The 14,477-nt window shown below is 52.1% G+C and overlaps 3 protein-coding genes across 3 annotated transcripts; all 3 read left to right on the forward strand.

Annotated features, from left to right (window-relative positions):
• Positions 1-537: 537 nt before the first annotated feature.
• Positions 538-2,235, forward strand: LOC120753824 (inositol 1,4,5-trisphosphate receptor-interacting protein-like 1). The gene has a single exon (XM_040066529.1). It carries the CDS (start codon positions 538-540, stop codon positions 2,233-2,235), a length of 1,698 nt encoding a protein of 565 aa, XP_039922463.1.
• A 2,741-nt stretch (positions 2,236-4,976) lies between these two features.
• Positions 4,977-6,674, forward strand: LOC120753825 (inositol 1,4,5-trisphosphate receptor-interacting protein-like 1). Its single transcript, XM_040066530.1, has one exon. The coding sequence runs from the start codon at positions 4,977-4,979 to the stop codon at positions 6,672-6,674; it is 1,698 nt and encodes a 565-aa protein (XP_039922464.1).
• Positions 6,675-9,507: 2,833 nt separating this feature from the next.
• Positions 9,508-10,884, forward strand: LOC120753826 (inositol 1,4,5-trisphosphate receptor-interacting protein-like 1). Its single transcript, XM_040066531.1, has one exon. The coding sequence runs from the start codon at positions 9,508-9,510 to the stop codon at positions 10,882-10,884; it is 1,377 nt and encodes a 458-aa protein (XP_039922465.1).
• The last annotated feature ends 3,593 nt before the right edge of the window (positions 10,885-14,477 follow it).

Raw genomic sequence — 14,477 nt, forward strand, 5'->3', positions numbered from 1 at the left:
AAAGCAATCCAAAAGCAAGAACAATGGGAGTTCTTTGGAGAAGATTCATTCCAAGGCATCCTCAAGCACTCCACCGGGGCCACTCTGAGTGGCTGAGCCAGGGTGGGGACAAAGGGTGGGGCTGGCTGGGTTGTGATGTGCTGTGACACCTGTGACATCACGGGGAGGTGTCACAATGGGGGCAGCTACAAAAGGCGCCAGCAGGTCACGCTGGGCCTGCATTGCTTGGGCAAGCGGTGAGTGCGCACGTGCTGGGGAGGCTGGGCTGGGGACAAGGGCCGGGGCAGAAACGCTGCACGCGGGGCTGTGTTCTCCCCGTGCATGCAAGGACAGCCCCTCGTGGCAGAGCCTTGAGCAGCCCACGCGGCTGCGGTTACTGCTGCTGGGGCAGTGGGACAGGCCTTGCTGCCTGCCAGCTGTCTGGGGCCCTGTCCTTCCTGCCCCCAGATCCCTGAGCATCCCGCTCTCCCTCCAACAAACAATAGTTCCCTCCCTGGCCACCCCACTCAAGGCCTTCTCTCTATCCTCCTGCAGACCATGAATTGCAAAGTATTCCTTTTCATGCTCTTGAGACGCATCATCCTGTACGCACAGCCGGTGGGTGATGTTTGGGATGAGGAAACACGTCTGCGCATGGAAGCGCGTGCAAAGTACCTGGAATGGGAGAGGATTCGGCTGGAGCACGAGGTGAAGCAGCTCACCCTGAAGCAGATGCAGCTCTTGCAGCTCTCAGCTGTTGCTGTGCTCCTGGTACTTGTCTTGGTCCTATGGTGTATTGGGTGGAAAAAGAGCCAGAGGAGAGAGGAGTTTGAAGAAGGAAACAATGATGCCAATGAAGAGGAAGTCAGAAATGTGGGTGCAAATGAAGAAGATGTTGGAAATGAAGAAGACAATGCGAATGGGGAGGAAGACAACAATGACGACGGCAATGTAGAGGATGTTGGCAGCGTTGCTGCAAATGAAGAAGGCAACGCTGGAAATGAAGAGGACGCTGGTAATGCTGCTGTGAATGAAGAAGATGATTTTGGAAACCAAGTGGCCAATGAGGCTGCAAATGGAGAAAACCATGATGTGGCCAATGTCGTTCAGGGAGAAGAGAATGATTTTGATGATGACATTGGAAGAACTACAATGGAGCGCATACAGTGGCCTGTACAGGACCTGCAGGCAGGCTGTGAGTGGACAGCTGGCCTCATGGACAATTATACAGTTTATTTTGGACATGTCCTATCAAACAGTTTCTACCCAGTCCTGCAACGAGCCATCGGGGTGGGCAGTGCCTTTGAAGGTTGGAGTCCCCGTGAGCAGGATGTTGTGTATCGTGTGCTCATACCCATGACTCCTCCCCGAGGCCACAGCTTCCACCTGGAGCTGGACTCTGCAGGGCAGAGGCACGTGAGGAACTTCCGTGTCCGCGTGCAGCTGGAGTGCACCTGCACGAGGGAGCAGCAGGGTGAGAACATGCTCTGCTTCCTGCACCACCCCCAGGAGGAGCTGAGGAGCAATCAGGATCCCAGCCTCCTAGACACCCTGTGCACTGACTCCTACCTCGACGTGCACAAAACTGCCCGCTGGTTCCACCAAGTGGTGCGAGCAATCTGGCCAGCTTTGCCTCAGTCACACAATTGGCATTTAACGCTGCTGCCCTCCACACGCTCCTGCCAATTCAAGGTGACCAATGGCAGAGAAAGCTTCAGGATTGAGATGCTGTTTGGGGTGCGGAGAGATGACTCAGACATCTTTGTGAGCAGCGAGCCTAGAGAGGCCCTCACCCCAAGCACAACCTGGCCTGAGTCTTATGCTGTGGCAGAGATGAAGTTCTTCGAGCACATCGCCCGGCAGGCCCCCCCTGACAGTTCGCACCTCAAATGCCTGCAGTTCTTCACCCGTCTTCAGCTGGGCTTCAGCTTTCCTACCTATGCCATGAAGACCATTGTTATGCACCTGCTCAATGTCATACCCGTGTCATCGTGGCGCAGGAGAGATTTCCTGATGCGGCTGCTGGATATCAGCGAGAGCCTGCGCTTAAGTGTGCAAGCAAAACACCTCAACCACTTCATTGTGGGTAACCGGAGGCTTCCTCGGGACATCAGTGTACCCAGAGATGTTCGAATGGGCAAGACACACAATATCTTCCATCACCTGGCGCAGCACTCGGCCGCCCACACACAGGCAATGAGTGAGTACCAGGTTCTGCAAGAGTGGTTCAAAGGAATTCTTCTCGGTGAAGGCTGAATGAATGAAGGGGAGGAGCCATGGCGACGAGCACAGAGCTGTGCTTGGGCTGCTCACAACTAGCAGCGGAGAAGCATCTCATAGGACAAATTTGGTGCTTTAAGGAGGACAGGATGTGTGCAAAGGCTCTGGCGAAGGTTCCACAGCTTCTCCTACCACCTCAGCAGGTGGAAGGCCATGGGAAGATTTATTCTACCTCCTTGGATCATTTCGTTTTCCAAAAAAAGGCACCCAGATCCGCAGAAAGCCCTGCTTATGTATGAGCTGTCCCACTCCTAAAAATGCTCATGAAAAGAGCACATGAAGCCATATGTGCATGGCCGAAGTCACCAAACGCCACCTGCAACATGCAGTTGTTCCCGGCCTTGGAGAAGGGCCAAAATTTAGAGTATGAAAGAAGCAGGACTGTGGGACAGAAAAAAAAGAAACACGGCAAAAAAGACAAAGAGGAAAAATCAGCACGGATTGTCTGGGATCATTCAATGGATGGACTCTCTCCTTCTCTCTGGAAGAGACACCCTTCGGTCAGCACTGGACCAACTGTCTTGGAGCCGACCTGAAATTTTGTATATAGAACAATCTAGATTTTTATTTCATAGATACATTGTTTATACCTAATATGTATAATAAAATTCATTACTATAATATAGAATAGAAAAATGCAATAAAACAAATAAATATGCTAATGTAAATAATATCAAAGATACAAAACATATAAATATTATGTAATAATAGAAATAATTGGCAAGAGTTGAATATGTACTTCTGTTTAAATAAAAATAATAGAGCACATGTTGAGTGTCACTAACTGTTGCAACCCATACTAATGCTGTATACTTAGTGCATTTATGAGTGGCAAGCCAGAAACTGCTTAGCTCTTGTTGCAATAAAATGCAATATTGCAGAATCTGGAGCATGCAAGACTTTTCTTGATCTCAGCCAGACCTATAGGATTGGTGAATAACCTGTGCTGTGAATCCGGGCCTGTGAACTGTCTTCCTGAACTCAAGCAAACTCCCAGTGCTCAACTGGCTCTAAACACAAATTAAGCCCTGACACCCCCAGCCCTTCTGATCACAGAATCACAGAATGGCTGGGCTTGGAAGAGTCCTTCGAAATTGTCTTGTCGCAGCTGTGCTGCCACAGGCAGGGACACCTTCCACTGGGCCAGGTTGCTCCAAGGCCCATCCAGCCTGGCCTGGAACACTGCCAGGGGTGGGGCACTCACGGCTTCTGTGGGCAGCCTGGGCCAGGGCCTCAGCAGCCTCAGAGGCCACAGTTCCTTCCACATCTGCAGCCTAAGCTCGCCCTCTGTCACTGGGAAGCCACCGGCCCTGGAGCTGTCCCTGCAGGCCCTTGTATACAGCCCCTCCGCAGGTCTCTGCTGGGCCTCCAGCAGGGACTGAAAGGCGGCAGGAAGGGCCCCCGGAGAAACCCTTGGAGAGCACCGGGCCCAGGAGTGCCACCATGAGGGCAGCAAGCGGGGCCTGGCGCGTCCGTCCCTGCGGGACGGCACAGGGCGGGCGCTGAGGCGCTGCCAGCCGCAGCAGGGAGCTCTGCAGTGCGGCCGGCAGAGAGCCGTGGGCTCCCGCAGCTCTGCACCCCTCAGGGCTGAGGCAGCTGCCCAGGCACAGCCGGCCGGGGACACGTGGCCACCCCGGGGCCACCCGCAGGGGAACCCTGCTCTGGGGCCAGGCCAGGCCGCAGCAGGGAAGTACAGTGCAAAAGCAGCACCTTTCTCCCCTCTGCGAGGAGCTGGCCTCACAGCCCAAGCTCCTGACACCGTGCAGATGGGCCCCGAAGGGAGGTTGTAACTAGGTGCAGACATTACATTAGCCCAGGGAACAAACAATATGACCAGAGGAAAATGACCTCAACTTGTGCCACAGGAGCTTTCGATGGAATCTCTAGGAAGTAGTCCTCCACAAAAAAGGATATCAAGCTTGGGAACAGGCTGCCTAGGGAAATGGCTGAGTCACCACCCTCAGAAAGGTTTAAAAGTCATGTGGATGTGGCATTTGGGGACCTGGCTGATTGGTGCAGTAGGCAGTGTTAAGTGTGCAGTTGAACTGTGTGATCTTCAGGGACTTTTTCAACCTCACTGACTCGGAGATTTAAGTGAGGATTCAAAGCTTGGACTCAATGATCCTCAAGGGTGCCTTCCAACATGGATATCTAGGAGATTGGCAATGGAAGGCAGATGAAAAGCAATCCAAAAGCAAGAACAACGGGAGTTCTTTGGAGAAGATTCATTCCAAGGCATCCTCAAGCACTCCACCGGGGCCACTCTGAGTGGCTGAGCCAGGGTGGGGACAAAGGGTGGGGCTGGCTGGGTTGTGATGTGCTGTGACACCTGTGACATCACGGGGAGGTGTCACAATGGGGGCAGCTACAAAAGGCGCCAGCAGGTCACGCTGGGCCTGCATTGCTTGGGCAAGCGGTGAGTGCGCACGTGCTGGGGAGGCTGGGCTGGGGACAAGGGCCGGGGCAGAAACGCTGCACGCGGGGCTGTGTTCTCCCCGTGCATGCAAGGACAGCCCCTCGTGGCAGAGCCTTGAGCAGCCCACGCGGCTGCGGTTGCTGCTGCTGGGGCAGTGGGACAGGCCTTGCTGCCTGCCAGCTGTCTGGGGCCCTGTCCTTCCTGCCCCCAGATCCCTGAGCATCCCGCTCTCCCTCCAACAAACAATAGTTCCCTCCCTGGCCACCCCACTCAAGGCCTTCTCTCTGTCCTCCTGCAGACCATGAATTCCAAAGCATTCCTTTTCATGCTCTTGAGACGCATCATCCTGTACGCACAGCCGGTGGGTGATGTTTGGGATGAGGAAACACGTCTGCGCATGGAAGCGCGTGCAAAGTACCTGGAATGGGAGAGGATTCGGCTGGAGCACGAGGTGAAGCAGCTCACCCTGAAGCAGATGCAGCTCTTGCAGCTCTCAGCTGTTGCTGTGCTCCTGGTACTTGTCTTGGTCCTATGGTGTATTGGGTGGAAAAAGAGCCAGAGGAGAGAGGAGTTTGAAGAAGGAAACAATGATGCCAATGAAGAGGAAGTCAGAAATGTGGGTGCAAATGAAGAAGATGTTGGAAATGAAGAAGACAATGCGAATGGGGAGGAAGACAACAATGACGACGGCAATGTAGAGGATGTTGGCAGCGTTGCTGCAAATGAAGAAGGCAACGCTGGAAATGAAGAGGACGCTGGTAATGCTGCTGTGAATGAAGAAGATGATTTTGGAAACCAAGTGGCCAATGAGGCTGCAAATGGAGAAAACCATGATGTGGCCAATGTCGTTCAGGGAGAAGAGAATGATTTTGATGATGACATTGGAAGAACTACAATGGAGCGCATACAGTGGCCTGTACAGGACCTGCAGGCAGGCTGTGAGTGGACAGCTGGCCTCATGGACAATTATACAGTTTATTTTGGACATGTCCTATCAAACAGTTTCTACCCAGTCCTGCAACGAGCCATCGGGGTGGGCAGTGCCTTTGAAGGTTGGAGTCCCCGTGAGCAGGATGTTGTGTATCGTGTGCTCATACCCATGACTCCTCCCCGAGGCCACAGCTTCCACCTGGAGCTGGACTCTGCAGGGCAGAGGCACGTGAGGAACTTCCGTGTCCGCGTGCAGCTGGAGTGCACCTGCACGAGGGAGCAGCAGGGTGAGAACATGCTCTGCTTCCTGCACCACCCCCAGGAGGAGCTGAGGAGCAATCAGGATCCCAGCCTCCTAGACACCCTGTGCACTGACTCCTACCTCGACGTGCACAAAACTGCCCGCTGGTTCCACCAAGTGGTGCGAGCAATCTGGCCAGCTTTGCCTCAGTCACACAATTGGCATTTAACGCTGCTGCCCTCCACACGCTCCTGCCAATTCAAGGTGACCAATGGCAGAGAAAGCTTCAGGATTGAGATGCTGTTTGGGGTGCGGAGAGATGACTCAGACATCTTTGTGAGCAGCGAGCCTAGAGAGGCCCTCACCCCAAGCACAACCTGGCCTGAGTCTTATGCTGTGGCAGAGATGAAGTTCTTCGAGCACATCGCCCGGCAGGCCCCCCCTGACAGTTCGCACCTCAAATGCCTGCAGTTCTTCACCCGTCTTCAGCTGGGCTTCAGCTTTCCTACCTATGCCATGAAGACCATTGTTATGCACCTGCTCAATGTCATACCCGTGTCATCGTGGCGCAGGAGAGATTTCCTGATGCGGCTGCTGGATATCAGCGAGAGCCTGCGCTTAAGTGTGCAAGCAAAACACCTCAATCACTTCATTGTGGGTAACCGGAGGCTTCCTCGGGACATCAGTGTACCCAGAGATGTTCGAATGGGCAAGACACACAATATCTTCCATCACCTGGCGCAGCACTCGGCCGCCCACACACAGGCAATGAGTGAGTACCAGGTTCTGCAAGAGTGGTTCAAAGGAATTCTTCTCGGTGAAGGCTGAATGAATGAAGGGGAGGAGCCATGGCGACGAGCACAGAGCTGTGCTTGGGCTGCTCACAACTAGCAGCGGAGAAGCATCTCATAGGACAAATTTGGTGCTTTAAGGAGGACAGGATGTGTGCAAAGGCTCTGGCGAAGGTTCCACAGCTTCTCCTACCACCTCAGCAGGTGGAAGGCCATGGGAAGATTTATTCTACCTCCTTGGATCATTTCGTTTTCCAAAAAAAGGCACCCAGATCCGCAGAAAGCCCTGCTTATGTATGAGCTGTCCCACTCCTAAAAATGCTCATGAAAAGAGCACATGAAGCCATATGTGCATGGCCGAAGTCACCAAACGCCACCTGCAACATGCAGTTGTTCCCGGCCTTGGAGAAGGGCCAAAATTTAGAGTATGAAAGAAGCAGGACTGTGGGACAGAAAAAAAAGAAACACGGCAAAAAAGACAAAGAGGAAAAATCAGCACGGATTGTCTGGGATCATTCAATGGATGGACTCTCTCCTTCTCTCTGGAAGAGACACCCTTCGGTCAGCACTGGACCAACTGTCTTGGAGCCGACCTGAAATTTTGTATATAGAACAATCTAGATTTTTATTTCATAGATACATTGTTTATACCTAATATGTATAATAAAATTCATTACTATAATATAGAATAGAAAAATGCAATAAAACAAATAAATATGCTAATGTAAATAATATCAAAGATACAAAACATATAAATATTATGTAATAATAGAAATAATTGGCAAGAGTTGAATATGTACTTCTGTTTAAATAAAAATAATAGAGCACATGTTGAGTGTCACTAACTGTTGCAACCCATACTAATGCTGTATACTTAGTGCATTTATGAGTGGCAAGCCAGAAACTGCTTAGCTCTTGTTGCAATAAAATGCAATATTGCAGAATCTGGAGCATGCAAGACTTTTCTTGATCTCAGCCAGACCTATAGGATTGGTGAATAACCTGTGCTGTGAATCCGGGCCTGTGAACTGTCTTCCTGAACTCAAGCAAACTCCCAGTGCTCAACTGGCTCTAAACACAAATTAAGCCCTGACACCCCCAGCCCTTCTGATCACAGAATCACAGAATGGCTGGGCTTGGAAGAGTCCTTCGAAATTGTCTTGTCGCAGCTGTGCTGCCACAGGCAGGGACACCTTCCACTGGGCCAGGTTGCTCCAAGGCCCATCCAGCCTGGCCTGGAACACTGCCAGGGGTGGGGCACTCACGGCTTCTGTGGGCAGCCTGGGCCAGGGCCTCAGCAGCCTCAGAGGCCACAGTTCCTTCCACATCTGCAGCCTAAGCTCGCCCTCTGTCACTGGGAAGCCACCGGCCCTGGAGCTGTCCCTGCAGGCCCTTGTACACAGCCCCTCCGCAGGTCTCTGCTGGGCCTCGAGCAGGGGCTGAAAGGCGGCAGGAAGGGCCCCCGGAGAAACCCTTGGAGAGCACCGGGCCCAGGAGTGCCACCATGAGGGCAGCAAGCGGGGCCTGGCGCGTCCGTCCCTGCAGGACGGCACAGGGCGGGCGCTGAGGCGCTGCCAGCCGCAGCAGGGAGCTCTGCAGTGCGGCCGGCAGAGAGCCGTGGGCTCCCGCAGCTCTGCACCCCTCAGGGCTGAGGCAGCTGCCCAGGCACAGCCGGCCGGGGACACGCGGCCACCCCGCGGCCACCCGCAGGGGAACCCTGCTCTGGGGCCAGGCCAGGCCGCAGCAGGGAAGTACAGTGCAAAAGCAGCACCTTTCTCCCCTCTGCGAGGAGCTGGCCTCACAGCCCAAGCTCCTGACACCGTGCAGATGGGCCCTGAAGGGAGGTTGTAACTAGGTGCAGACATTACATTAGCCCAGGGAACAAACAATATGACCAGAGGAAAATGACCTCAACTTGTGCCACAGGAGCTTTCGATGGAATCTCTAGGAAGTAGTCCTCCACAAAAAAGGATATCAAGCTTGGGAACAGGCTGCCTAGGGAAATGGCTGAGTCACCACCCTCAGAAAGGTTTAAAAGTCATGCGGATGTGGCATTTGGGGACCTGGCTGATTGGTGCAGTAGGCAGTGTTAAGTGTGCAGTTGAACTGTGTGATCTTCAGGGACTTTTTCAACCTCACTGACTCGGAGATTTAAGTGAGGATTCAAAGCTTGGACTCAATGATCCTCAAGGGTGCCTTCCAACGTGGATATCTAGGAGATTGGCAATGGAAGGCAGATGAAAAGCAATCCAAAAGCAAGAACAACGGGAGTTCTTTGGAGAAGATTCATTCCAAGGCATCCTCAAGCACTCCACCGGGGCCACTCTGAGTGGCTGAGCCAGGGTGGGGACAAAGGGTGGGGCTGGCTGGGTTGTGATGTGCTGTGACACCTGTGACATCACGGGGAGGTGTCACAATGGGGGCAGCTACAAAAGGCGCCAGCAGGTCACGCTGGGCCTGCATTGCTTGGGCAAGCGGTGAGTGCGCACGTGCTGGGGAGGCTGGGCTGGGGACAAGGGCCGGGGCAGAAACGCTGCACGCGGGGCTGTGTTCTCCCCGTGCATGCAAGGACAGCCCCTCGTGGCAGAGCCTTGAGCAGCCCACGTGGCTGCGGTTGCTGCTGCTGGGGCAGTGGGACAGGCCTTGCTGCCTGCCAGCTGTCTGGGGCCCTGTCCTTCCTGCCCCCAGATCCCTGAGCATCCCATCCCTGCTGCCCTCATTTTCATCTCCCTCCCCACTGGCGCCATTTAAGCCTTCTCTTCATCCTGCAGACCATGGATGCCATAACATTCCTTTTCATGCTGCTTCAAAGTCTCATCCAATACCTGATGCCTGTGGGTGATGCTTTGGATGGGGACGCACGTCGGCACATGGAGGAGCATGCCAAGCGCCAGGAACTGGAAAGGCTTCAGCTGGAGTGGGAGATAGAGCAGCTGGTCTTGGAGCAGAGTGGACCCGTGCACTACTTGGTGCTCTCAGCTGTTTTTGCATGCATGGTACTTGTCTTTGTCCTATTGTTTATGAGTTGGAAAAGGAGCCTGAGGAGAGAGGAGCCTGAAGAAGAAAACCTGAATGCAAATGAAGAAGATGATGTTGAAAATGAAGAGGGTCATCATATTCAAGAGAACATAGGAAGGATGTTAGTGGAGCGCATACAGTGGCCTGTACAGGACCTGCAGGCAGGCTGTGAGTGGACAACTGGCCTCATGGACAATTATACAGTTTATTTTGGACATGTCCTATCAAACAGTTTCTACCCAGTCCTGCAACGAGCCATCGGGGTGGGCAGTGCCTTTGAAGGTTGGAGTCCCCGTGAGCAGGATGTTGTGTATCGTGTGCTCATACCCATGACTCCTCCCCGAGGCCACAGCTTCCACCTGGAGCTGGACTCTGCAGGGCAGAGGCACGTGAGGAACTTCCGTGTCCGCGTGCAGCTGGAGTGCACCTGCACGAGGGAGCAGCAGGGTGAGAACATGCTCTGCTTCCTGCACCACCCCCAGGAGGAGCTGAGGAGCAATCAGGATCCCAGCCTCCTAGACACCCTGTGCACTGACTCCTACCTCGACGTGCACAAAACTGCCTGCTGGTTCTACCAACTGGTGCGAGCAATCTGGCCAGCTTTGCCTCAGTCACACAATTGGCATTTAACGCTGCTGCCCTCCACACGCTCCTGCCAATTCAAGGTGACCAATGGCAGAGAAAGCTTCAGGATTGAGATGCTGTTTGGGGTGCGGAGGGGTGACTCAGACATCTTTGTGAGCAGCCAGCCAGGATACGCTGGAACCCCTAGTACTCTGTGGACTGAGACCTATGATGTAGCAGAGATGAAGTTCTTCGAGCACATCGCCCGGCAGGCCCCCCCTGACAGCTTGCACCTGAGATGCCTGCAGCTCTTCACCCGTCTTCAGCTGGGCATAGGCTTTTCCACCTACACCATGAAGACCATTGTCATGCACCTTCTGAACACCGTTCCTGTGTCACAGTGGTGCAGGAGACATTTCTTGAGGCGTCTGATCGATATCAGCGACAGCTTGCGCTTATCCCTGGAAGCAAAACGCCTCAACCACTTCATTTTGGGTAACCGGAGGCTTCCTGAGGAGATCAGTTTGCCCCCAGATGTTCACATTGCAGAGCCACCCAACCTCTTCCATCGCCTGGCGATGGATCCACATGCTCACTCCCAGGGGATAGGCGAGTACCTGGATCTGCAGCGTGGGCTTGTAGCGATCCTTAAGCCTGAAGACTGAAAGAGATTCCCCTGCACAGAGCTGTGCTTGTGCTGCTCACACCTGGCAGCAGAGATCCATATCATAGTATAAATTTGGTGCTTTAAGAAGGACAGGATGTGTGCAAAGGCTCTGGCGAAAGTCCCACAGCCTCTCCTACCACCTCAGCAGGTGGAAGGCCATGGGAGGATTTATTCTACCTCCTTGGATCATTTCATTTTCCAAAAAAAAGCCACCCAGATCCACATAAAGCCCTGCTGTAATTTCCTTACTCCAAGAGTGCTCATGAAGAGAATACGCTCTACATGTATGACCAAGGTCACCAAATCCCACCTGCAACATGCAGTTTTTCCCAGATTTTTAGAAGGGCCGAAAATTTAGAATATGAAAGAAGCAGGACTGTGGGACAGAAAAAAAAAAAAAAGAAACAGGTCAAAAAAGACCAAGTTAAAAAATCAGTGCTGTTTGTCTGGGATCATTCAATGGATGGACTCACTCCTTGTCTCCAGAGGGGAAACCTTTAGGTCAGCACTGGACCAACTGTGTTGGAGCTGACCTGAAATTTTGTATATAGAACAATCTAGATTTTTATTGCATGTATATATTTTGTATACCTACTATATGTGATAAAATTCATCAATTACATATAGAAGAGTAAAACAGAATAAAACAAATCAATATACTAATGTAAATAATACAAAAGATAAAAATCATGTAATTATTATGTAATGATAAAAAATTCTAAAGAGTTGAATATGTACTTATGTTTTAATAATAATAATAATAATAAAAGAGAACATATTTAGTGTCACTGACTGTTGTGACACATATTAATGCTCTTAGTGAATTTATGTCTGGAAAGATGTTCATAAAATAGATATATTCCCAACGTATATGACATACATGTAATATATACACTATATACATTATCTTGGAGTATAACTACATCATATATGTTATAAATAAAATGGACCAAATTCAAAGTATCAAAATTTAGAATTTTATTGTGAGACAAAATATCAGTCTCAGAAAGCCACAATTAAAAGGACAGCGTCGAGCCCGGGATCGCCGCTGGGTGAACACGGATATCAGTCTCTGCCAGCCTGGTATCCCCCCAAGTTCACAATTTTGGTCTCCAGCCACCCTTTTTTATACACTGGATCGCGGAGTGAAGTCCGGGATTCTGACGTTATCCTCTCCGAGGCGTCTTCATTAATTATTCAAGTCCCGGTATCGGGAGTCTGAATAGACCGGTAGGGTGGAACAATGCAGCTGATGGTTGGGCCCGGGTGTGTCGTGGATATGTTAATTTCGACGGAGACGAGTAGAGATATCCATGTGAAGTGATTATCTTGGTCTCCGGACTTGTATCTTCGTCTTCCGTGGTTCTTTGTTTCTTTTCAGGGATTCCCGGCAGTAATAGTTTCAAGGCCCCCTCTCTGGTAATTCCAATCATACTTTCCTCGTGTCCCTCCTGTGCTTCCCAAGCTGAGGAAATTTTCCATTTTTGGTTTCTACATTTTACTTTTACCTATGTTAGTTTGAGCACATCTTTGACACTCATATTCATACAGTTTAACATTTACCCTTTATAATTTGATAACACGAATTAACTTTAGCACATATATTACAATATATATGATATGTATATAAGATATTGCATATGTGATATTTGTTTTATATACAAGTAGTGCCATATCTAGTGTCACTATCTGTTGCTACCCATACTAATGCTGTATACTCAGCGCATTTATGAGTGGCAAGCCAGAAACTGCTTAGCTCTTGTTGCAATAAAATGCAATATTGCAGAATCTGGAGCATGCAAGACTTTTCTTGATCTCGGCCAGACCTATAGGAGTGGTGAATAACCTGTGCTGTGAATCCGGGCCTGTGAACTGTCTTCCTGAACTCAAGCAAACTCCCAGTGCTCAACTGGCTCTAAACACAAATTAAGCCCTGACACCCCCAGCCCCTCTGATCACAGAATAACAGAATGGCTGGGCTTGGAAGAGTCCTTCGAAATTGTCTTGTCGCAGCTGTGCTGCCACAGGCAGGGACACCTTCCACTGGGCCAGGTTGCTCCAAGGCCCATCCAGCCTGGCCTGGAACACTGCCAGGGGTGGGGCACTCACGGCTTCTGTGGGCAGCCTGGGCCAGGGCCTCAGCAGCCTCAGAGGCCACAGTTCCTTCCACATCTGCAGCCTAAGCTCGCCCTCTGTCACTGGGAAGCCACCGGCCCTGGAGCTGTCCCTGCAGGCCCTTGTACACAGCCCCTCCGCAGGTCTCTGCTGGGCCTCCAGCAGGGACTGAAAGGCGGCAGGAAGGGCCCCCGGAGAAACCCTTGGAGAGCACCGGGCCCAGGAGTGCCACCATGAGGGCAGCAAGCGGGGCCTGGCGCGTCCGTCCCTGCAGGACGGCACAGGGCGGGCGCTGAGGCGCTGCCAGCCGCAGCAGGGAGCTCTGCAGTGCGGCCGGCAGAGAGCCGTGGGCTCCCGCAGCTCTGCACCCCTCAGGGCTGAGGCAGCTGCCCAGGCACAGCCGACCGGGGACACGCGGCCACCCCGGGGCCACCCGCAGGGGAACCCTGCTCTGGGGCCAGGCCGGGCTGCAGCAGGGAGTGCGCCATGGGGCTGTGCCCGGGCAGGGAACGGCTCTGCCCAGGGCCGGGGCTCTGGGAGCAGGGCGCTCCCCTGCTCTAGTGGGACAGGGGAGAGAAAACAAGATGGAAAACAAGTAATAAGTTGAGGTAAAGCTGTTGACTAAAGTGAAAAAAACAAGAGAGTTTGTGCATGCAAAAGAAAAGGAGAAAAAACACTTAGTCTCTACTTCTCATAGAAGCCACTTCCTGGGAAGCAATTTCCCTGTTCTCTGATCTTCTCGTTCCCTCTGAGATATGGGGCCTATTGTACCACACAGCTTAAGAGAGCAGAGTTATACTTCCTAAGGGGAGCTCTGTTCAGCTTAGAAACCCAGCCGTGAGTGGCCTCTAGCTGGAGCCAGAGGCTTATGTATTTCACTCTAGTCCTGGAGAAGTATGACACGTGAATGCCTGCAGACGTTCTTGCCCTTTCCAGAACATCAATCTTCCCTTGTCTCTAGCTGTTTCCCAGTCTTGTTAAAGCACCCTGAGCAGGGGAAGAGGGAAGCAACCATTTCCAATCGTTTTGCTTACCCAAATCACACCTACTGATGAGTAAAGGATGGGAATTGTCCACAAAGCACTTGCTGACTTTCTCTGCTGCCCTCTAGCAGCACAAGTAGAGCCAGCAATCACACTGCAAGTTAGGTCACTACAAAGAAAAGGGGTTAATCTCTCACTCTGAGCAAGCAAGGGTTAGATAAAAACATGCCTGTGTGGAGCGTGGAATGCTGCAACAGGTCCCAGAGCAGTGGTGGCAAAGGTCTGAGCACAGGGAAGGGAAGAGAGCTGGGAAAGGGTCTGGAGATCAAGTCTGATGAGGAGCAGCTGAGGGAGTTGGAGAGGCTGAGATTGGAGAGGAGGAGCCTCCAGGAGGACTTTCTCAGTCTCTACAACTCCCTGACAGGAGGGTGAAGCAGCCGGGTGGGGGTCGGGCTTTGCTCCCAGCAAACAAGGGAAAGGACAAGAGGAAATG

The sequence above is a fragment of the Hirundo rustica genome, chromosome 6, assembly GCF_015227805.2.
Source record: "Hirundo rustica isolate bHirRus1 chromosome 6, bHirRus1.pri.v3, whole genome shotgun sequence".
Lineage (NCBI taxonomy): Eukaryota > Metazoa > Chordata > Aves > Passeriformes > Hirundinidae > Hirundo > Hirundo rustica.

Bases quoted from the DNA above. Each gene is read 5' to 3' on its own strand.
- LOC120753824 (XM_040066529.1), top strand. From the start codon at position 538: ATGAATTGCAAAGTATTCCTTTTCATGCTCTTGAGACGCATCATCCTG.
- LOC120753825 (XM_040066530.1), top strand. From the start codon at position 4,977: ATGAATTCCAAAGCATTCCTTTTCATGCTCTTGAGACGCATCATCCTG.
- LOC120753826 (XM_040066531.1), top strand. From the start codon at position 9,508: ATGGAGGAGCATGCCAAGCGCCAGGAACTGGAAAGGCTTCAGCTGGAG.